The following is a 23,127-nucleotide window of genomic DNA, read 5'->3' on the forward strand; positions in this document are numbered from 1 at the left end:
TAGTCGGTCATCTTCCCAGAGGGGAAGTCGTAAGACCGCTAAGTCTTTCACAAAATAATTGACCGTCCAACAGTCGTTTGCCATGACCACAAAATACGATAGTAGTCACCCTATTGCAAAGCGTATAACTGCGGCTGTAACTGCAATGTTGGTGTTAGACGTGTGCCCGGTGTCCGCCATCAGTGGAGTGGGATTTAGAGGGTTGATGGAGGTATTGTGTCCCCGGTACCAAATCCCATCGAGATTCCACTTCACTAGGCAGGCGATACCAAAAATGTACAGAGAAGTACGATCAAGTGTCCTCAGTGCTCTGAAAAATGCGGTTGTACCCACTGTCCACTTAACCACGGACATGTGGACAAGTGGTTCTGGGCAAACGAAGGACTATATGACTGTGACAGCCCACTGGGTAGATGCATCCCCTTCCGCAGCAACAGCTGCATCAGTAGCAGCATCTTCAAAATGGCTGCTCGTGCAAAGGCAGGCAACATTGTGTATTACAGGCTTTAATAAGAGGCACAACGCTGACAACATATTAGAGAAACTGAGGGAAATTATCTCCCAGTGGCTTACCCCACTTAGACTCTCATGGGGATTTGTGGTGTCAGACAATGCCAGTAACATTGTGCGGGCATTAAATATGGGCAATTTCCAGCACGTCCCATGTTTTGCACACACCATTAATTTGGTGGTGCAGCATTACCTCAAGAGTGACAGGGGTGGGCAGGAGATGCTTGCGGTGGCGCGCAAAATTGCTGGACACTTTCGGCATTCAGCCAGTGCCTACCGCAGACTAGAGGCACATCAAAAAAGCATGAACCTGCCCTGCCATCACCTCAAACAAGAGGTTGTGACGCGCTGGAACTCCACCCTCTATATGCTGCAGAGGATGGAGGAGCAGCAAAAGGCCATTCAGGCCTACACAGCCACCTACGACATAGGCAAAGGAGTGGGGATGCGCCTGAGTCAAGCGCAGTGGAGACTGATTTCCGTGTTGTGCAAGGTTCTCCAGCCGTTTGAACTTGCCACACGAGAAGTCAGTTCCGACACTGCCAGCTTGAGTCAGGTCATTCCCCTGATCAGGCTGTTGCAGAAGCAGCTGGAGAAAGTGAGGGAGGAGCTGGTAAAGCATTGCGATCCAACAAAGCATGTAGCTCTTGTGGATGAAGCCCTCCGTACGCTTTGCCAGGATCCGAGGGTGGTCACTCTTTTAAAGTCAGAGGAATACATTCTGGCCACCGTGCTCGATCCTCGGTTTAAAGCGTATGTTGTGTCTCTGTTTCCGGCGGACACAAGTCTACATCGGTGCAAAGACCTTCTGGTCAGGAGATTGTCCTCTGAAGAGGACCGTGACATGCCAACAGCTCCACCCTCATTTTCTTCCACATCTATGGCTGCGAGGAAAAAGCTCAGTTTTCCTAAAAGAGCCGCTGGCGGGGATGCTGATAACATCTGGTCCGGGCTGAAGGACCTGCCAACCATTGCAGACATGTCTACTGTCGCTGCATTGGATGCTGTCACAATTGAAAAAATGGTGGAGGATTATTTAGCTGACACCATCCAAATAGACATGTCAGACAGTCCATATTGTTACTGGCAGGAAAAAAAGGCAGTTTGGAAGCCCCTGTACAAACTGGCTCTATTTTACCTGAGTTGTCCCCCCTCCAGTGTGTACTCGGAAAGAGTTTTTAGTGCAGCGGGGAACCTGGTCAGTAAGCGGCGAAGGAGGTTGCTTCCTCACAATGTTGAAAAAATGATGTTTATAAAAATGAATAATCAATTCCTCAATGAAGTACAGCACTGCCCTCCAGATAGTACAGAGGGACCTGTGGTTGTGGAGTCCAGCGGGGACGAATTGATAATGTGTGAGGAGGAGGAAGTACACACTGTAGGGGGAGAGGAATCAGAGGTTGAGGATGAGGACGACATCTTTCCTCAGTAGAGTCTGTTTAGTTTGTGCAGGGAGAGATGAATTGTTTTTTTGGTGTGGGGGCCCAAATAAACCAATCATTTCAGCCACAGTTGTTTGGTAGGCCCTGTCACTGAAATGATTGGTTTGTTAAAGTGTGCATGTCCTATTTCAACAATATAAGGGTGGGTGAGAGGGCCCAAGGACAATTCCATCTTGCAACTATTTTTTTGGCATTATGTGACCATTCAACAGTCGTTTGCCATGTTCAAAAAGTAAAAGAAAATGTCAACAAATTCAAAAAATTTAATCAAAAGCTAAATGCCCTGTCATTATTTAAAACAAGAGGGTTTGACGTGCTAGAATTAGTGTAGTGTTAATATGTTATAAACACTACACTTGGAACTTGGAGGAGGTATTGTGGTCCCGGTATCAAATTTAGTACCGGGGCCACCCCACTACACAGTACAGAATTTTTTTTGGGGGAAATTCAGAGCCGTGGAGGGTTTTTTATTAATTATATTGTGGTGACCACTCCTCTACGCAGTCCAGATACATTTATTGGTGCGATTCATACAAGTTCAGGGTTTTTAATTTATATTGTGGTGAGTGACCACTCCTCTACGCAGTCCAGGTACATTTTTTGGTGCGATTCATACCAGTTGAAGGTTTTCTTATTATATATATTGTGGTGACCACTCCTCTACGCAGTCCAGGTACATTATTTGGTGCGATTCAGACCAGTTTATGGTTTTCTTATTATATTGTGGTGACCACTCTTCTACGCAGTCTAGATACATTTATTGGTGCGAATCATACAAGTTCAGGGTTTTTAAATTATATTGTGGTGACCCACTCCTCTACGCAGTCCAGGTACATTTTTTGGTGCGATTCATACCAGTTGATGGTTTTCTTATTATATTGTGGTGACCCACTCCTCTACGCAGTCCAGATACATTTATTGGTGTGAATCATACAAGTTCAGGGTTTTTAAATTATATTGTGGTGACCCACTCCTATACGCAGTCCAGGTACATTTATTGGTGCAAATCATACAAGTTCAGAGTTTTTAAATTATATTGTGGTGACCACTGCTCTACGCAGTCCAGGTACATTTTTTGGTGCGATTCATACCAGTTGATGGTTTTCTTATTATATTGTGGTGACCCACTCCTCTACGCAGTCCAGATACATTTATTGGTGCGAATCATACAAGTTCAGGGTTTTTAAATTATATTGTGGTGACCCACTCCTCTACGCAGTCCAGATACATTTATTGGTGCGAATCATACAAGTTTAGGGTTTTTAAATTATATTGTGGTGACCCACTCCTCTACGCAGTCCAGGTACATTTTTTGGTGCGATTAAGACCAGTTGATGGTTTTCTTATTATATTGTGGTGACCCACTCCTCTACGCAGTCCAGGTACATTTTTTGGTGCGATTAAGACCAGTTGATGGTTTTCTTATTATATTGTGGGGACCACTCCACTACGCAGTCCAGAAAGATACCTCGTTGCAACGTTTTGGACTAATAACTATATTGTGAGGTGTTCAGAATACACTGTAAATTAGTGGAAATGCTTGTTATTGAATGTTATTGAGGTTAATAATAGCGTATGAGTGAAAATAAGCCCAAAAACTTGATTTTTTTTAACTTTTTATGCTTTTTTCAAAAAAAATCAGAATCCAAAACCTTAAATCCGAACCAAAACCTTTCGGCAGGTGTTTTGCGAAACAAATCCGAACCCAAAACATCACGAAAATCCGAATCCAAAACACAAAACACGAGACACCAAAAGTCGCCGGTGCACTTCCCTACTCTTTACTGGTATCTTTCCATCATTATTTAAACACTCAGTGATCTCTCCTATTCTGAAAAAAAAAATGTGAAACCAAACTCACTTGCAAATTACCTCCCTAGAGAAGATAGAAAGAACGGCACACTCACTCATTCCTTCAATTTGGAACTTATATGCATGCACAAACCACCTGGCATCGTGGGCAACTACTCTTAGCCGTGGTGAGGCTGCAATACGTTGGGAATCACCAATGAAAATACCAGCAGCAGCCACTGAAAGTCCAATGTTAGAAGGGACGCAAGAGAATGAGGCAATCAGAGCTAACACTTTTCTCCCTTACCACCCTAAGGTAAAATAATTACTTTCATCCCTTGATGCAGAGATGCTGAGATCAATATGTGGTGAGTTCATTCACTGAAGTTTACATACAAGGAGTTTTTGCTTACACAATTTATATAGTATGGACTTATAACGTGATCAAACCTCATTGAACTTAGTAGTGTAAAGTACTGTACGTGTGGTTTCTGGAATTGGAATTGACTTTGGAGACAAATTTGTGAACCTGTTCAATTGGTGTTTTTTTTACTAAAAGAAAAGCATATATTGGACTATATATTACAGACGTTTATATCTAATATATATTGCACATGATTGATTTCAATGTAATTATTTATCTTGTCCAGACTATATGTGGAATTGATTGCTTTTATTTATATATTAATAAACAACAAGCGTGAATACTTGAATACTTACACCTGATTATAGTTTTACAGCACACCAGGGTCAAATTGAACCTTAATAAATCTCTTCAAGTCAATTAGCCCACACTACCGGTGTAGCGCTGAATACACGTTATAAAATTACTACCCTATCTCTTAGCTCCCATGCGCTTCCAAGCTTATTGAGAAAATTGCCTATACTTTCTTTCCTCACACAACTTTTCAGAGTATTTAGTTCATAGATCCAACAACTCTCATGACATCTTGCCATGCCACCTTTAGTCATATAGCCTTATATTTGATGTTCTTCCCATGTAGCCCACATACTGAAGGCTGAAGGGGCAGGATATACTATATGTGTCACTTGACAATCAATAACTTATTGAATAGCAAAATACTTTGATGCACTTTGAGTATTAATCCCATAAACAACCTTTTTCTTGTTGATTTTTATTGACTACAATTATTATAATACCTCTAACCCACTTTCCAACTTGTCTTGCTCTTACTCTTAATTTGAAAGTTTTAATCTTCCTAGGTGCTGAATTATATTTTTAAACCTAGTGTTGCTCTGTAACTTATTTTTTTTTAGAAGAAAATGCCCTTTAAAAATGATCACTTTGAAGAATATGCCAATGTTTTTTTGTAGAATATTAATAACTGCTCTTTCATTAACATTATATGCCAGTTTTTAATTGTCTATGCCTACTTTATTACTGTTGTCTTCTAATGTCTTACTCATATCCAAGGAATGCACCTTTTCTAAGGCCTTCACTCACTTTTCTTTTAATCTTTTTTACAAAGATGTGTACTTTTAAATAATGCCTGTTCTTCAAAAACATTTGGTTTAGTACAATGTATTTTTAATCAGATAAATTAGCTTTTAGGAATACCCATGATCCAACTCTGTTTATGTCTGCTATTCACATTCAATTACGTGCTTTACTCATTATCTTGGTTTTAAAAGTAATCTTCTTTGAAACTCTCCTCTGGGCATTTAATTTTAATGTTGGATGGATTGAATAATTATTCATACATTTGAAGAAGTACTCTAACCTTACAATATAAAGATAGAATCATCAATATATCCTCCATATTTTCTTATGAAAATATTGACGCATTTGTTATTGTAAATATTGTATACTTCCCAAATTGGCAAATCTAGGGGCAATGGCCAACAGATCTATATAGTGCTAAATATTATTAAATACAAATCCTGCCCTCACTCTATTCCTTCCATAATCTTAATCACATAATATAACATATCATCACATAATCACATAATATGACTCATTATTAATTATTTTAATTGCCCCCAAAAAATCCACATATTATGAAATCCTTGAGGTGACTGACTCAATGCTGTTGGCAATTTTATATAAGATATAATTTATCAGTTAATAACAAACATTTCAGGTGGGCAATTAAAACATGTAGTGGATTGATATCTGAGCCATGTTTGATTTCTTTATCATTGACCAATTGATCTCCTTCAGAAATACAAAATTGTTTATTCATAATAACCACCACCCCCTCCTTTATCTATCTCCTGTACTGCTAATTTTGGACTTTTAACAGGCAACATATTTTTAAAAAAAATTTTAGGTGCAATAAAAGAATGTGTTAATTCATGGTGGAAAATGCAGTTTAAGAAAAGTATAATCAGCAAACCTTTTTTAGTGTTAATGTTGAAAAGACACCCTTCCCATACTACACTCATGCAATACCAATACCTTGACAAAGAGGTGTCCTCAAAACCAGAGTATTGTTGGTGTATTGCTACTGGCCAGATGAAATTGTTGCATAAGATGGCTATATTATTATTATTATTATTATTAGCCTTTATTTATATGACACCACAAGGTGTCCACAGTGCTGTACAGATTACAAACAATAAAACCGTACAAGATAAAAACAGCACAGAACAATAGACAAGTAACACTATAACGCCTAAAGCGCCAAGCACAGCTAGTAGAATCCAGTTACAGGAAGGCTGGAATGGGAGTTGAGAACCTGTGCCCAAAAGTGCGCGCGCAGCTAACAGATTAGGAGCTGCCAAAAGAGGTGCAAAATTATGGAGGTGTGGGATTAAGGGCAGAAAGCCCAATGTAGGGGCAAATTCACTAGGGGAAGGGTGATAAGAGCAATCGTTCCCCTAGCACCTAACAGCACAAGCATACCTTTAAATTTCAGCCAAGATGCTGATCAAAATGGAGAATGGGGTGGGGTCAGCCGGAGCAAGGGGCAGGGCAAACCGGACCAGCCAATCAAAATGTAGAAGGGGCATGACTATGCAAAATTGCCACCCCCCCTCCTCCTAAAAATAAAGTCTAGTTCCACCCTTGGCCCAAGGACGAGGTGGGCAGTGTAGCTGGAGCAAAAATAATAGGTAGTGAGACTGGAGGGAAGAGGGCTCCTTCTCGTAAGAGGGAGGGCAAACAGACATCAGACACAAAGGGGAGTCAGTGAAGGAGATCTGGGGCAGGAAGAGTGCAATAGGAATGCAGGTAGAGAGAGGATAAAGTTACCAAGCTTAGAAATATGGGTAAGTGAATGGAGAATTGGCCACTGAATTTGGCAGAGAGAAGATCGTTGGTGATTTTGGCCAGGGTAGTTTCAGTGGAGTGGAGAAGGTTGAAGCCAGATTGGAGAGAATCAAGGAGGTAATTGTCCTAGTGAAACTGGTGAGGTGGTTGCAGAAAATCCGCTAGAGTAGTTTAGAGGCAAAGGGGAGAAGCCAAATGGGGCTGTAGTTCAAGAACGAGTTGGGGTCGTTTTTTTATGAATGGGTGAGATATATGGTTGTTCTCTGCTAGTGTAGGATAGTGGTGTATGTGTTTGGAGATACACTTCTCTATTTAATATGCTTCTTATACAAGCGCTCTATAACCTATTTATTTTATGTTTTAATTGTTTATATCTAAGCTTTATATTGAAGGGTCTTTAATTATTCCTGTATAAAGTGCAGCTTTGGAGATTTTTTTTCATGCTTGCTGGCTCTTGGTGACAGAGCAGTTAATTCTTTCAGGATTAGGAGGAGAGAAGTTACATTCAAAGAGCATCCATGAAACAGGAGAACAATAATAAAAATACATTGCTAATGAATTGTGTGGCGAGACTTTATGCCCTTTTTATAGTTTCTCTATTTGTTTTTTTTCCTCCAAATTATATATAAAAATCGTAAGTCTCCTGGCATATTTAAATCCATGACGAAGTTCTACTGCAAATAGCTATAAGTAGCACTGACAGTTATCACTAGGCAGAGGCAAATGTGTCAGGTTAATTAGTCACTTTAGTAATGATTAGATTAAATGTATGACATAATGTAAACAAAGTTTAATCCTAAATGCCACTCACCTCCGGACTCTGCACACTGTGTAGGCACACAGGCCCATTTGAGGAGCTGCTGCATCTGGGCATGTGCAGCAGTGCCATATTTACTGCAGCCATGCCACTGCTAGAATGTAGAGGAGGCAAGCGTCTGCGGTGCTTAATGAGACACAAAACACTATTATTTCAGCCGCGCGGGCTAAGTGCTTGCCTGATATCATTAAGCTGGGAGATTTTTTTTGTTTTATAATTATTTAATAGTATAATTTAGGTATGTTTGCTGATATAGAACTCACCTAGTGTGTATCAAGCATACTTTTTCAGTTTTAGATTTTGTTCTTAGAGCTATCATTATAGTTATCCCCACATAATTGGTTAATGAAAGATGCAATAATGTTTTTATTGCACAAATAAATTTTAAATTAGAAACAGAATGACCCTGTTTTAACAATACTAAAAAAATACACAAAGCACAAAGTACTTATCTCCTTTATTGACATTTTCTGGACATGCAAGACACCTTTTAAATCAGCTTGTTATTTATTGTACATCATTCCCATAGATTGTAAGCTTGCAAGCAGGGTTCTCTTAACTCTCTGTCTATATGTATTACCCTGCAGGGGCGGGTAAACCGGCGATAAATGTGATGTGGCCGCATCATCAATGACGCGGCCGCATCCCGTGTCATGTGATGCGACCGCCTGTGCGCCCCCCGGGCTGACATCAGCCAGCCTGCGCCTGTTACCCTGTATTGTTTTATTAATGTTTTTTCCCAATTGTAAAGCGCTACGGAATTTGCTGGTGCTATATAAATAAATGTTGATGATGATATTAGGCATCACTTAATATAAGTTGTCCACACAAAGACCCCACATTGTTTTCTTGCTAATTGCCAGGGATGAGTCTACCTGAAACCGTTAATTCCTCAAATATTTGCAGACTGATCATCTTAAAATAGCAAGCAAATGCAAAATTATAAAATGTCATTGCTGCTGATCTCACTTTTCCGTCACCCAGGGTCCTTTCCAGATTTAGTGTATAATGCTGATAATGAAGCATTATGCTATGTTTTTAGGTAGTGATAGAGAACTTACATTGACAGGCTAAAAAACAGCTACAGTACAATGAGTCTGTAAAATAGTGGGGAGATATAAAAATATAGGGGTATAAAGTGGTGATAAGGATGACTTTTTATCTGTGCTTAACGCAGCAATTAAAAACTCTCTTATCAACGTAATTTCTAATAAAAAATATATATATTTCTTGAGGCAGCTATTCTGACCTGGAGTGGTAATGATTAACTTACCACTTTGCCGGGCCAGTGTCTTCAGATATGCACGTGTGAGCCAATTCCAGCATATGCAGGAGAACTGAAGGATAAAAAATAAAGTAAAAAAAATATTTAAAAATGAGTTTAATTTTTTTTCCAATCATTTTCTTCTGTTATAGCCATCCTTCGATGTTATGCGTCCCAACTTTTCTGTAATTGGGACTTTCTGTCTAGTGTAGATGGTGTATGAATAAGTCTACTACACTAGATTAAAATGTAAAAAGACAATATACTGGTGGAAGTGAAGAACATGCTGTGACTTGTACTGACCAGTGTCAATGCATCAGAGAACAATAATGCAACCTGCTGTGCTCTCCTTACAATAAAAATTGAGTTTTTATTTGCTTCTGTCTTTGCCATTCTATGTACGAAATACAAAGTGAATTTCCAAAGAAAAGGTAAATAGATGACATATCTATTAAAAAGTAATACATAGTAATTAAACTAAGAGCAGAATACATACTGCAGAAATCACCAAATAGGAGACTTCTCAATCCAGGCTTCTTAAGCAGTAGCTGGTTTATTTCAGCATAAAACAGCATAAACAGAATAACATAAACAGAACAGATTCCACGGCTTCCTGACAAGCTAACTATGCCCACAATCCCTGCCTCTTATCCGGCCGCTTGCCGGCATCGGAAGCCCAACCCACCAGTTCACACAATCCTTTTATACACACACACACACACACACACACACACACACACACACACACAGCAATCACACCCAGCACCTGTGTATGTTCTCTTTTCTCCAGGTACCAGCAGGATCATTACCCCTGGCTGTACCTTTCCCTGCTGAATAAGGCCTATTGTGGTTATCTTTTCCACATTCCCCCTACTCTTAGCTATACCATACTTGGCAAAGCGGATACTTCTTTTGGCAAAAACTTCCTCTTTGCCACCTCCCCCTTCTCTGGCTTTGCCAAATCAGGCAAAACGGACGACCTGGGAAGCGCATCCCTCCGTGACAAGGCATCAGCATTATTATGCAGAGCCTGGCCTATGTTCCATCTTAAAACTAAAGAGTTCTAACGCAGAAACCAACGTGTGACCCTGGCATTCACCTCCTTGTTGGTATGCATCCATTGCAGTCAAGCAAGGTCGGTGACCAGGGTGAACTCTCTACCCAGCAGATAGTATCGGACAGACGCGGGCTGGGAGAGGCGTGGCCGGGGGGCACACAGGCGGCCGCATCTCATGAAAAGGGATGCGGCCGCGTCATTGATGACGCGGCCGCATCCCCGGTCATGTGATGCGGCCGCCTGTGTGCGCTGACGCGACCGCATCTGATGTCATCAGATGCGGCCGCGGGGGAAACAGTTGTATTTTGCAGCCGGGGGGGGGCGGCCGGTCAGCCTACCCCACGGCCCTAATAGCGGCCTGACCAAGCGGCCGATGCCCCCCTGCCCCCCGGGCCAGCCCGCCACTGGTATCGGAGTGCCTCCGCTGCCCACTTAATGGCCAAACACTCCTGTTCGACCGTTGCATACCTCTTTTTTCTTGGGAGGTGTTTACTGCTGAGGAAAGAACCGGTCTCTCCTCATCCTTCACTCTCTGGGACAAAACTGCCCCCAAACCTGTCCTGGAAGCATCTGTCTGGAGAAAGAACCTTTCCCTAAAGTTGGGTGCTTGTAGGACTGGTGCAGTGCACAAGGCTTCCTTCAAGTCTTCCCAGGCAGCTTCTGAAGACTCAAACCAAATGAATTTGTCTGGGTTATTCTTTTTAATAAACTCTGTCAGTGGCGGCTCGGATAGCAAAGTTTTGGATAAAGCGTCCGTAGTACCCAACCAATCCCAGGAAAGTCCGTAGTTGTGACTTTCTCTCTGGTTTAGGCCAATTCCTCACAGCCTCCACCTTATTCACCTGGAGTTTTACTTTCCCCCGACCGACCACATAACCCAGATACTTAGCCTCTGCCATGGCTAGAGCACACTTTAAGGGGTTTGCCATAAGGCCATGACGCCTTAATGACTGCAAAACCGCCTCCACCTTGGGAAGATGGGACTCCCAGTCCTGACTGTAGATGACCATGTCATCCAGGTAAGCAGTGGCATATTCCTGGTGAGGCTTCAACAATTTGTCCACTGCCTGCTGAAACGTGGCTGGCGTCCCAGGCGGAACTGTAATACCTTATAATGAAGCAGCCCTTCAGATGTAGAAAAGACTGTTTTGGGTTTGGCCGAGGCAGTGAGAGGTGTCTGCCAGTACCCGTTTGTCAAATCTAGGGTAGTGAGATATTGACTTCTAGCCAGATTCTCCACCTGCTCATCTACCCGCAGCATTGGATAGGTGTCAAACCTAGACACTATTCAGCTTCGTAAAATCATTACAGAAGCGAATGGCCCCTGAAGGCTTCAGCACAAAGACTGTGGAGTTATTCCACTCACTGGTGGATTCCTCCACCACCCCAAGTTGCAACATGTCCTCCACCTCTCGCTATATTGCAGCCCTTCATGCCTCAGGTATCCTATATGGCCACTGGTTAACTATAACTCCTGGTGGGTGACAATGTCATGTTCAATTATGCTGGTACGCCCGGGAATAGCCAAAAAGACGTCTGTATTCCGAGCTACCATTTCTAAGGCTTGTCGTCTCTGAGTCTGTGTCAGAGAGGACTCCACTGGGACTATGCAGTCCTCGGTTTTTACTGCTGACAAAGTTAATGTCGGGGTTTCCTCTACCCATGTCTTTAACAAGTTGACATGATAGACTTGCTCTTTTCGCCGTCTACCGAGCTGCCACACTCTGTAATTTACTTGCCCTGTGGGCTCTATTACCTCATAAGGGCCTTGCCATTGTGCATACAACTTGCTTTCCTGAGTTGGTACTAGGACGAGCAGCTTGTAACCTGGGTTAGAGGTGTGTAGGGTGGCATGGGTATCGTAACCCTTCTTTTGTCGTCCCTGTGCTTCCGTCAGATGTTATTTTGCCAATGGGCCGATAAGTTGTAGTCGATCGTATAATTGGGCCACAAATTGTACTATATTTGGTTCTTTGAGACACTGCTGTTCCCACCCTTCTTTAAAGATGTCTCGAACTCCACATGGTTGTCTCCCAAACAGGAGCTCAAAGGGACTAAACCCTGTTGATGCCTGAGATACCTCCCTTATCGCAATTATGAGCCACAGCTCATCTGATCATTTGCTTTAGGGTCCTATTAAACTGCTCAACCAACCTTTCAGTTTGTGGATGATAAACCGAGGTCTGCAGTCTTTGTACACCTATCAATTTGCATAACTCCTTCATTAAACCTGGCATGAAGGGGGTTCCCTGATCCGTTAGGATCTCTTTCAGAATTTCCAGTCGAGTATACATTAACACTAGCTCTTTGACAATAGTGCTTGATTTAATATTCCTTAGCAGAATTGCCTCAGGGTATCGAGTAGCATAATCAAGGACTACTAATACATATTGTTGCACTCGGGCAGACTTCTCCAAGGGGCCCACTAAGTCCATGGCAATTCGCTCAAATGAAATTGGAATTATAGGAAGAGACACCAGGGAAGCTTGATAGTCTGGTTTAGCTGGCACACTGGGCAGGCTTGACAGTATCTCTTGACTGTCATACGGATTCCTGGCCAGTAAAACCTCAGGAGCACTCGATTTAGAGTTTTATCCTCTCCCAGATGCCCCCCCAAACGATGTGTATGGGCTTTTCTTAGTAGGAAAGAAACATGTATCTGTGGCACCAAGAGTCGATGAACTATTTTCTCCCGTACCATTGCTACTCTATATAACAGATCCCCTTTTATTATAAAATACGGTTCTCTACTACCTGGTCTCTCAGCCTTCCACACTCCATTCACTTCCACCACATATTTATAGGCATTTTCCAGAGCACTATCATTAAGTTGGTCTCTTGCAAAGTCCTGGAGTGACACAGGCCTGGATATTGGGGACCAATCTTCACCCTCTGGCAGGGCTTCTGTTCCCTCATGACTTTCTCCAGCTAGGACTTTTCTCTCCTGTGTTCTGGAACATGACGGCGGCCTAGTTGCAGCCAAAGCCTTTTATTCAGACTCCAGGTATTGCGGCTTCTTGGCCTTTATCTCTAGTTCCGGAGCATGCAAAACAGGATCAAGTAAGGTCGAAGGTCCGAAAAGTGACTCAGTGACTCAGTTGCCGGCATGTCCTGACCAATCCGGTCGGCTATAATTTCCCGTAACAGGGGAAAGTCTTTCCCCAGAATAAGGGGGTATGGCAGCCTGGGGGCTATTGCTGCTACCACTTGCACTGTTCGTCCCTACAGTAATGGGAAGATTGACATATTCCTCGGTGACCCCGTGAATGCACAGGAATTTCACCGATGGTAGCTGGGTCGACAGGCCTTCTGGAACCACAGTGCCGGATACCAAGGTGATTTCACTACCCGAGTCCACCAACGCTAACACCGTTTATTGCCATATCAGGACGGTCACCGGAACAGTAGTGGAGTCCCCGTGGACAAGGACATGGTGAAACAAGCAGAAAACCTGGGGTCTAGTCGAACCACCAAACAATCCATTGGTTCTAGATGTTTTGGACAATGTCTCTGGAAGTGCCTCTGCTCACAACACTCAAAACACTTCACTCGGGTCACTTTGTGGTGTGTCCCAACCTCTGGTGTTAGTTTCGGCAGGAGGTCCTGCCTGACGACTCTCTCGGCTCTCTGGTCCATAACCCTGCACTCTGCTCCCACCTCTGGTATTGGTTTTGGCCTGAAGTCTGACTTGGCAACTTTCCCAGCTGTCCGGGCCATATTTTCGTCAGCGTAATACTGGGCAATAGCTGTCGCAAGCTCCTCAAATGACTGAGGGGCGGTCTGTAGAACCCATCTCTGTAACTCCCGACTCAGATTCTGCTCACAATGGTCGACAGCCAGGATTTCTAACTGTCTGACCGATGTATTATGGTTGGGCTCTAACCAACTTCTTGTTAACTTTGCCAGATCTGCCAGCTGGGCACTCGTTACAGATCCCCGCCTAAACCACCAGTCATGGAGTTGTTGCGCCTTCTCGGGCCCTGCCACCCCTATCCGTGCCAAAATGGCGACCTTTATATACTTAAAGTCTGCTGCCTGATCCTCGGCCACATCCAAAAAGGCCCGCTGGGCTTCACCTGTCAAATAAGGAGCCAGTTTCTCTACACATTCACCTGTTGGCCACTTAGGACGTGTCGCCGTCCTTTCAAACAATAATGAAAATGCCTCAACGTCATCTGAGGAGGTCATCTTTTAAAGCACAGTGGGTTCGTGCTCACTTTGCCTAAACTGACTGAGCTCCACCCGCAACAATCTGTTATTTTCCACCTGAGCCTCAGCGACGGCTAGAATTTGGCACTGCTGGGCCTACTGTGTGGCTGCCATATTAGTTAACGCTCTGAGAATTTCCTCCATCTTGCTATCTCCTCCTCTCTTATCACTTCTTCACACTCCAGAATCCAAGACTTTTCCCGTGCAGCCCCCCTTCACTGGAATGACCTCCCTCGCTCCATCCGTCTCTCTCCTACTCTGTGCTGCTTCAAACGTGCACTGAAAACTCACCTCTTTCGCAAAGCCTACCAACCATCTACTTAACCACCTCACCTCCTCCACTCGCTCTCCCTTCATTCTTCTGGCTCCCCTTGTGCCTGGTTCTGTCTACCCTCCTTTAGGATGTAAGCTCACATGAGCAGGGCCCTCTTCCCTCCTGTCTCCTCACCTGTTCTTCAGCTCCATGCTTATTGCAGCAGCCTGCCTGGAGTTTCTGAAGTATTGGTATTTTTGTTTATTGTTCTGTACTGTTTCACCCTGTTTAGTCTACTGTTTGTACTGTGTACGGCGCTGCGGAAATCTTGTGGCGCCTAACAAATAAATGATAATAATAATAATATCTGATCGGACGGGATAGTGAAACTGCTCTTCCCTTAATATACACTGACAAAAAATTTTGAAAGACAACAACAAAAGAAAAACCCACTTTTTTTTTTTGTTTAAATGTCAGCTTAATCAGTAATGTCTTAGCTAGCAGCAGCTGCTACATTTTACCTCCAAGGAGGAACATAACAAGCAGTAAAAAAAAGGCAGAGAAAGATATGCACACCATAAAAAAAAAAAATCAAATGTCTAAACTAGCAGAACCTTGTTAATTTATACCTCCAAGGAGGGACAAAACAAACAGTAGGGAAACAGGGACAACACACAAAACTTTTTTTTTCTAAAAATCAAACTTATCTTTATGGATGGCTGGGTGGGCAGCTGTGTTTTTGGCTGTCCTTTTAAGATCCCACAATGACACCACTTTGTAGAAATCACCAAATAAGAGACTCCTCAATCCAGGCTTCTTAAGCAGTAGCTGTTTTCTTTCAGCATAAAACAGCATAAACAGCATAACGTAAACAGTACAGATTCCACGGCTTCCTGACAAGCTAACTGTGCCCATAATCCCTGCCTATTGTCCGGCTGTTTGTCGGCATCGAAAGCCCCGCCCACCAGTTTACACAATTCTTTTATACACACACACACACACAGCAATCACATACTTGCCTACTCCTGGAAACTTGTTTCCGGGAGAGGGGGCGTGACAGGAGGGCAGGAGGGGGCGGGACGGGCCCAATCACGTCATTTTGGCCCCGCCCCCACAGGGCCAAAATGACGCGATTGGACGATGACGCCTCCAAAATGAAGTGATTCACCGAGAATCGCATCAAATGACGCGATTCTCTGTGAATTCCGGGATGCGGGAGAAATGCCAGCTCTCGCGGGAGACTGACCCGAATTTCGGGAGTGACCCGAATTTCGGTAGTCTCCCGGAATTTCCGGGAGAGTTGGCATGTATGAGCAATCACACCTATGTTGTGCACCTAGGATCATTTTGAGTGCAGATCATAAAATCAAGACAAAATGGAGCAAACTGGAATAATTGTTTCATGTAAACTCTTCCAACACCATATAAAAATCCATATTATAGCAATGCTATTGTTGAAAGCTTGTGTAAACATCCAGGTCACAACAGGATCATTAATCTTGGCTCTACCTTTACCTGCTGGATATGGCCTATTCTGGTTACCTTTTCCACGTTATATTTCTTTGTTATTGACCTGACCTGTAGTACCTTGCTATAGCCGTACAATGATTAACATAACATTGTATCAGGTGTCCACTTTAATAAATTGGATGCTCTTAAATATAGGCTACAATTAAGCTTCTCAAATTCAACAAATTCTGGCTTTTTTATATATAAATAAATAATTCGGGAGAAATCAGAGAGGTCATCCTTTTAAGCTAGCATGAACATTTTGGATGATTAGTGAAGTGTACAATAAGAGACAAATTTCAAAGTATCCACAATCTGCCTAGGCAATGCCTCATATTCACCTTACCCTGCCCCCCCCCCCCCCCTTCCCCACCACCACTACCTCTCCCAAACTGGCACTTCCTGCCCTTTTGGTCAGTTCAACATATGAGACTGTTTTGCCACTAATGCTACTGATGGTTGTTGTGTTGCCTGTCCAGCACTGTGGGCCCTAAAGTGTTCTCCATTGTGACTCAGGAGAAGTTACTCCACTGCAGTTGATACTGTTAAAATCTGTTTTCAGAATCTGTTTTGTTTTAAAGGAAAACTAACCAGCCTTCACTGCCTGGCTAACCTGATAACTGACACATATTAAATAAACCTATACTTAGCAACAAGAAGATATCCTTCCACAACTCACTGTTGCATTTGACTAGCTTACCTCTGAAGCCTTGGATCAGGAGGTTGTATCTACCTGCTCCAAAGGTGCAAGAGTTGTACTATAATGCTACGTGCAACACGTAAGTGAGTTACATGGCATGTACTCAATTTAAATATTGATGCACTACATGCATAAGTATAATTGGGTGTTTGATAATGAAGCAATGTGTCCCAAAATATGGCTTTTGACAAAAATATGACCAATGTATTAATATGTGGAAGTAACATTTATGGTAAGGGAAATTAGAATTTTAGAAAATGAACGAAGCAGAAATAGATTGCAGAGTATTGTTCCTTTATGTATTCTATACCTTACTGAGGACAAGTACATTATGTAAAGGAAAATGTACACCACAAACATAGACATGCGCACACAACAAAAACAGACAGTCACCATGGACATATGAGAGAGTGTGTAAGAAGTAAAACAGCTTACTTAGCTTCATATATGATTATGATGAAAACAGCAGATTCCTAGCTCTTGGGGAAGCCTCCATAGTCCATTCCTAAAGTGAGTGATATGATGACAGTCCAGGCACAATTTGTTTTCAGGATGAGGACTAATTGTGGGTTCCCTGTCCGGTCTTTTTAGTTGGACGCAAGTGCATGTGTGTTGGATAAATATGCATTTTGCATATAATTTGTCAAACTAGACATGTGCACAACTTGCAGCAGTATTTCAGATACATGTATCTAATAGTTGCGCTCCATGCTCTTTAAGAGGCTGTTCAGTGACGTTGACATGCAAGTGCAGTACAGTAAGGGCAAATGCAACTTAACCATGCCGCTTTGAGACAGACATATTTTTGAAATACATTTCTTCCTTCTTTCCTGAGTATAATTTTGCATCTACACAAAACTGTCATCCTTTATGCATTTAGTTCAATGCAGCTATGATGGTTCCTGTTTTGTGTCTTATATCATTAGAACAAAGATAACCCATGCTTTCACGGAAATATTAAAACTGGCCTCTAGCCTAAAACACTTTGTAAAGAACTGTATGATATAGCTTCTTGCTGTCATACTTAGCTATAGGAGGAGTAAATGGTCTACCTTTAAAAGTTCTTTGTGTGGTGTGTGTTTTTATCATTGTGAACTTGGGGTCTAAGAACTAAGGGAACTATGGAGCAAGGAGTGGATCCCTCTCTTCCTCTGTGCAGCAAAATTCTTACATATGGCACCACTCTGTTCCAATAATGGATCACTGAAGTGGCTCCAATGGTTTATGTACTGTAATACATAGTGCCCTTGGTGTTGATTTAAATAAAACTTAATACATCAGAGAAGAAATAAGCCAAAACTTGTTTAATCCCATATTATATATTGTACCAGTTGCATGGCAATATAAATGCCCTATGTGTATATATATATATATATATATATATATATATATATATATATATATACATACAAAACAAAAAGACAGTTGCTGCCTGCGCTAAATCCATATCACTGCATATCTGTGTGTATCTGGCTAAATGAAAACATAAGGTATTGGTTCATAATTTTTATCAAAACATTTAAGCCTGCATCCCAGTGTCAAGGGGACCTCATTATTTGCAGGTCATACACTGACCAATATGCCTCAACCACCATTAAAATGCAGTTAAAATCAGATGCACAAACGTAATATATGCTAAGGGTCTGTACCTAAGAACCTTCTCTTTAGTGGAAGGGGAATTACATGCAGTGTTATGAATACTGAAGCCCCAGCAGTGTTCTCAGTTTTGAAGTCACTGGTGCGCATAGTTTTTCTATGAAGGGACTCTAATATAATCCAGATCCTACTAAAGAAGTACCATATATTAAAAATGCCTTTAAATTAATGTTTTGTGTTTCTTTGTAATTTTGTGCAATCTCTTATTCTATCTTTACAAAGGATCCTGCGCAGAAACAAGATACGAAAAATCCAACAAGGGGCATTCTCCCAACTGAGCAAACTTGTGGATCTGTAAGTCCTTTTGTTCTTTGATAGAATCATGCAACTAACACAAAACATTGTTAGTCTTGAAAAGCAAGGAGCCCACTGTAGGTGAAGAAATGTATTTAGGCTTCTTTACCTATACTAATATTCCAATAGAGAACCCCTTCAGGTTTTCTAGACCAACCAATAGTTTTTAATGTGGTAGTCTGATGCCTAGATATAAGCACAAGGCCATTTTCCCCTCCATTACATTTTATTTTACAGGAGATTGGAATACAGATGGATACTCCCTTAGGGATTGTTGATCTCTAAGGAAAAATGGACTACCTGCATGCATGGGCACTTTAGAGACGGGTGACAGATCAGGAATGGCAGGAAGTAAATTATGGTGGTGTTATCACTAGTAGCAGGAGCTGCACTCTGCCAAGCTGGTTACCTGGCAACGGCAACCAGCTTCCTATAGCCATAAGTAATCAAAAAGCGCCGCCCGAGTATAGCTAGTTTCCAGATATCAGCAACAGGTGTCTTTGTTTGTATTGCCAGTGTCTAGCTGGCTGATAGGCATCATCAGTCACCTATCCTATAATTCATTTGAATCTGCTGCACTTTTGCAGCTAATTAGGTTGTCTGTCCTCATTGGCTTCTCTGGTAATAAAAACCTCTTCCTGCTAATCACCTATTGGTAATAGTTTCTGCTAGAACTAGTGTGCTGTTTGGAATTCTGACCTGAGTTGTCTTCTTGTTGTGACCCAAATTGTTTATTAGACTTTGCTGTTTTTTCCTGCCCCTGACTATTGTCTATTTGTGGATTTGCATTAACCTTTTGCTGTCCTGACCTTTGCCTGTTAACCAGGTGTTTGCATTGACCTCTGTCAGCTCTGACCTCAGCCTGTACTAGATTTATTTTATTGAACGCAGCCAGCTTTGACCTCAGCCTGTCTTTTGATTATGCCTTTGTACCCAGCCTGCCCTGAACTTTGGCTGGTATTTTTGACTTATTCTGCTACCCTTGTGGTTGTCTGCTACCTCCCTCCTGGTTTTGTCCAACCCACCGGCAATATTTAGTTTTATAAACTTGTACTACCACGAGTTAAGACCTGTGGGCAACCAAGTACTGTGAAACATATCACGTTCCTTGGAAAGGCGGCTGCTATAGGAAAAGATTTTGTGAAGCAGTTTCAGAGGTTCACGACCCCCTCCAATATTGTTGTTAACAGGAGGTGACTTTTGATCCTGTATTCTGATTAGTTTAGGTTTCCTTTGGCAAAGGCTTGATGAAACACTTTTGGCACTCATCTGATTGATCTGCTGTTCCCAGGGCCATTTTGATGTGACAAGTGCTCAATGTGAGCTATCCTATGTCTCCCTTTTTTACATTTACTAGTGTTCTGTAAGCACATTTAGGGCCTCAGTTAGAGTTGGACGCATTTTATGCTCTAAACACATGCAGAAAGAGACATACTTAAGATCATAGATATAGTTGTCCAACCCTAAAAAAGTAGTACTTACAACAGATGTACAAGTGTGTATACATATGCTTAACATTAGCATGGAGATTTGGCTTGACAGTGTGAGTAGTAAATGGAATAGTTGCATTAGTCTATTTGAACACAACATAATAATGTAATAAAGTGTCATATACACAGGAGGGAATATTGTCTTGACTGATATTAATAACAACTAAACTCACATATAACATATAAACACAGAATATAATTAGTTACAAACACCTCCAGATTTGTTGCTTACCCCTTTAAAAAGTAAATGGGACTCACCTTTCCTACAATAGTCCACATGAAAATGACAAATTGGTAATGCAAATAGATGGGTGAAGATAAATATTAGCTGTGAGGCTAATTAAGTACTATTAGCTGGTCTCAGCTGGTCTTCAAACAGCCCATCAAAAGCAGCTAAATAAGACGCATATCTGGAGATGCGTCCAAGTCTAATTCAGATGCACTTTGGGAACACGCCCTTACTGTACTCAACTTACACTTGCCCAATCCTGTTCCACCTCTCCATGTGTAAGGGGCCACAAGTCTTAGATATGCAAAACAAATCTAGATATGGACACAGACATATGCATTTTCTTGTATGCAAAAAAGAAAAAGGCTTACACTGGATGGACTCTAAATAAGCCCCAAACACAACAATCACATATCACATGCAAAAAAACCTGTGTGTATAGTTCTAGGGGAACAGATAAAGTAAAGAAGACCCGTAAGTAGTGACAATATGGCAGATTAGCCCATGTGTGATGCAGACAATGGGCAGTAGATGGGCAAGCAGAAAGCACAGTAAATAGCTATTGTAGAAGGTTATGGAGGCCTGTTCCAAGAGTGACTCCCAAGGCCAGAGTTTCATCTGGCAGTATTCTTGCTTCGGGTAACATTAGTCATTTTGGAAATGTATTCTCTGATAAAAATTCTAAAATGTTCTATTCTGTTGTCCTCTCTTTGAACAGAGACCTCTCTGTCAACCAGATTGTGGACCTGCCTCTGCAATTGTTCAGTAACCTACAAGAACTCCAACAGCTGTGAGTGTTGCCCTTAAACATCTTTTATCCTATTTCACACTTGAACAAGACTTTTGTTGACATGTCAGTATTATTTGGGCACTGTGCTTTGTGAATCAGCCTGTGATTTATAAATAGAGGGTGGTACCATGGTAGCCATAAAATACATGAAAGATACCTAAGTTTATATGTATAAGGTCTTACTATATTGGAAATTATTGGAAGCTTTCATGCTACAACTATATATAAAGAATCTTTATAAAATACACATGGGGTGAACACATGAAAAAAGAGGACAGATCAAAATATTAATAACTAAAATGTAGAACAAACTTTTGGTGGGGAACACAAGTTAGACAGGGGGTATTAAGTGTCAGATTGTCTGCTTGTACAGATAAGAGATGTGAGTCCTTACAACTAAATAACATATAGAATAACTGCTGTTAGTTAATACTTTATGATAATTAGCTATAAATATTGGACTCTAATTTATACACATTTGTTAAGTTTTGAATTTCTCCATCAATTAAAATTCACGGACATCTTTTATAAGCAGTCCTGAACTCCCCCTTAATAGATTTTATAATCAGAGGTAATAGAATCTAGATTATAGAGAACCCGGTTCAGAAAGCCACCTGTTTACACAGAGCCTAGTACTGGATTACAGGCAGAAGGCATAAACAGTATACCAATAGTTCTGACATATACCGTATATACTCGTGTATAAGCCGAGTTTTTCAGCATACTTTTGTATGCTGAAAAAGGGCACTCGGCTTATACACGGGTGAACTTACCTGGTGTCCGGTCCCTCGGCTTCAACTTCTGCATATGCGTTCCAACACAGGAAGTTCGGCATTTGGAACGCAAACCTGCGTTCCAAATGCGGAACTTCCTGTTGTTGGAACGCATATGCGTTCCACTGCCGGGTAAGTGAAAAAACTCTCTCTCTCTCTCTCTCTCTCTCTCTCTCTTTCTCTCTTTCTCTCTTTCTCTCTCTCTCTCCAGTGCAATTACATAATGAACAAACAATACAGCCACCATGTTCATACATTTATATCCCTACCCCTTATATACCCCTTTATTTAGGTTAGGTTGTACCCAATGCCAATGATTTTATAATCATTTATGAATGTTCCTTGTCATCTACTGTTATTTATGGTTTAGCTAAAAATGATTTCATAGATTGAACCTATCATTTTTATTTAGGTTTTTAAATTAGCGCTCTTTTCCACCCTAGGCTTATACTCGAGTCAATAAGTTTTCCCAGTTTTATGTAGTAAAATTAGGTGCCTCGGCTTATATTCGGGTCGATTTATACTCGAGTATATACGGTAACTACTACTAGGTACTAAGAACAATTTGCACAGAACTACAGACTATGCTTTATATAGACGACAGACTAAATGAAATATCTGTAGAACCAGGGCAGTGCGTAAATTTAAGAAAATTGCTGGTTTCAAATTCCCTTTTAGAATCTGACATAAATGGAAGTTACCAGTGTGGGAACAACCAGCTAAGATATGTCCATACATCCTTTGTGCATATACAAATAACAATGCCAAACTCATCAGAGAAAAGTAACATTTAGGGTTATACGGCCGGGCATTCGCCAACGTAGCATACCTAAAACAATGCATGAAATGCCCAGATGAAGGTCTGATGAAAAGTAATTATAATGAGAGAAAAACCTGAAAATTAAAACTTCTTTTTAATGGCTATTTATTTGGAAATCATTATTTTACCTTTAAATTACTTTTGCTGTTTTTGTCTCAACCTGAGCTGTACAGTTATATAATTTAATATTAATCATATTAAGCTGATAGCAAGTTCCTTGGAAAGTGGGATTTTGTCATTTTTCATTGTGTTGTGCTGTTGTACACAGAATACTATTGTACCTTCTATTTT

At 41.5% G+C, this 23,127-nt stretch overlaps 1 protein-coding gene and 1 long non-coding RNA gene across 3 annotated transcripts in view; one reads left to right on the plus strand and one right to left on the minus strand.

The window, feature by feature from the left end:
• The window catches only part of LOC142100749 (relaxin receptor 1-like), a 356,003-nt gene that overhangs the window by 295,811 nt on the left and 37,065 nt on the right, over window positions 1-23,127 (plus strand). The window contains exons 11-12 of the mRNA XM_075184528.1: window positions 18,663-18,734; window positions 21,172-21,243. Coding sequence (XP_075040629.1) covers window positions 18,663-18,734; window positions 21,172-21,243 — 144 coding nt within the window. The remainder of the gene's footprint in view (window positions 1-18,662; window positions 18,735-21,171; window positions 21,244-23,127) is intronic.
• The window catches only part of LOC142100750 (uncharacterized), a 106,162-nt gene that overhangs the window by 48,512 nt on the left and 34,523 nt on the right, over window positions 1-23,127 (minus strand). Inside the window, exon 5 of one of the 2 annotated variants that reach the window (XR_012678895.1) lies at window positions 8,961-9,129. The exons of the other annotated variant lie outside the window; for it this stretch is intronic. This is a non-coding gene — a long non-coding RNA (uncharacterized LOC142100750). Of the gene's footprint in view, window positions 1-8,960; window positions 9,130-23,127 lie in introns of those variants that run through there. 2 annotated transcript variants of the gene reach the window in all.

Source organism: Mixophyes fleayi, chromosome 9, assembly GCF_038048845.1.
Source record: "Mixophyes fleayi isolate aMixFle1 chromosome 9, aMixFle1.hap1, whole genome shotgun sequence".
In the NCBI taxonomy this organism is placed as follows: domain Eukaryota; kingdom Metazoa; phylum Chordata; class Amphibia; order Anura; family Limnodynastidae; genus Mixophyes; species Mixophyes fleayi.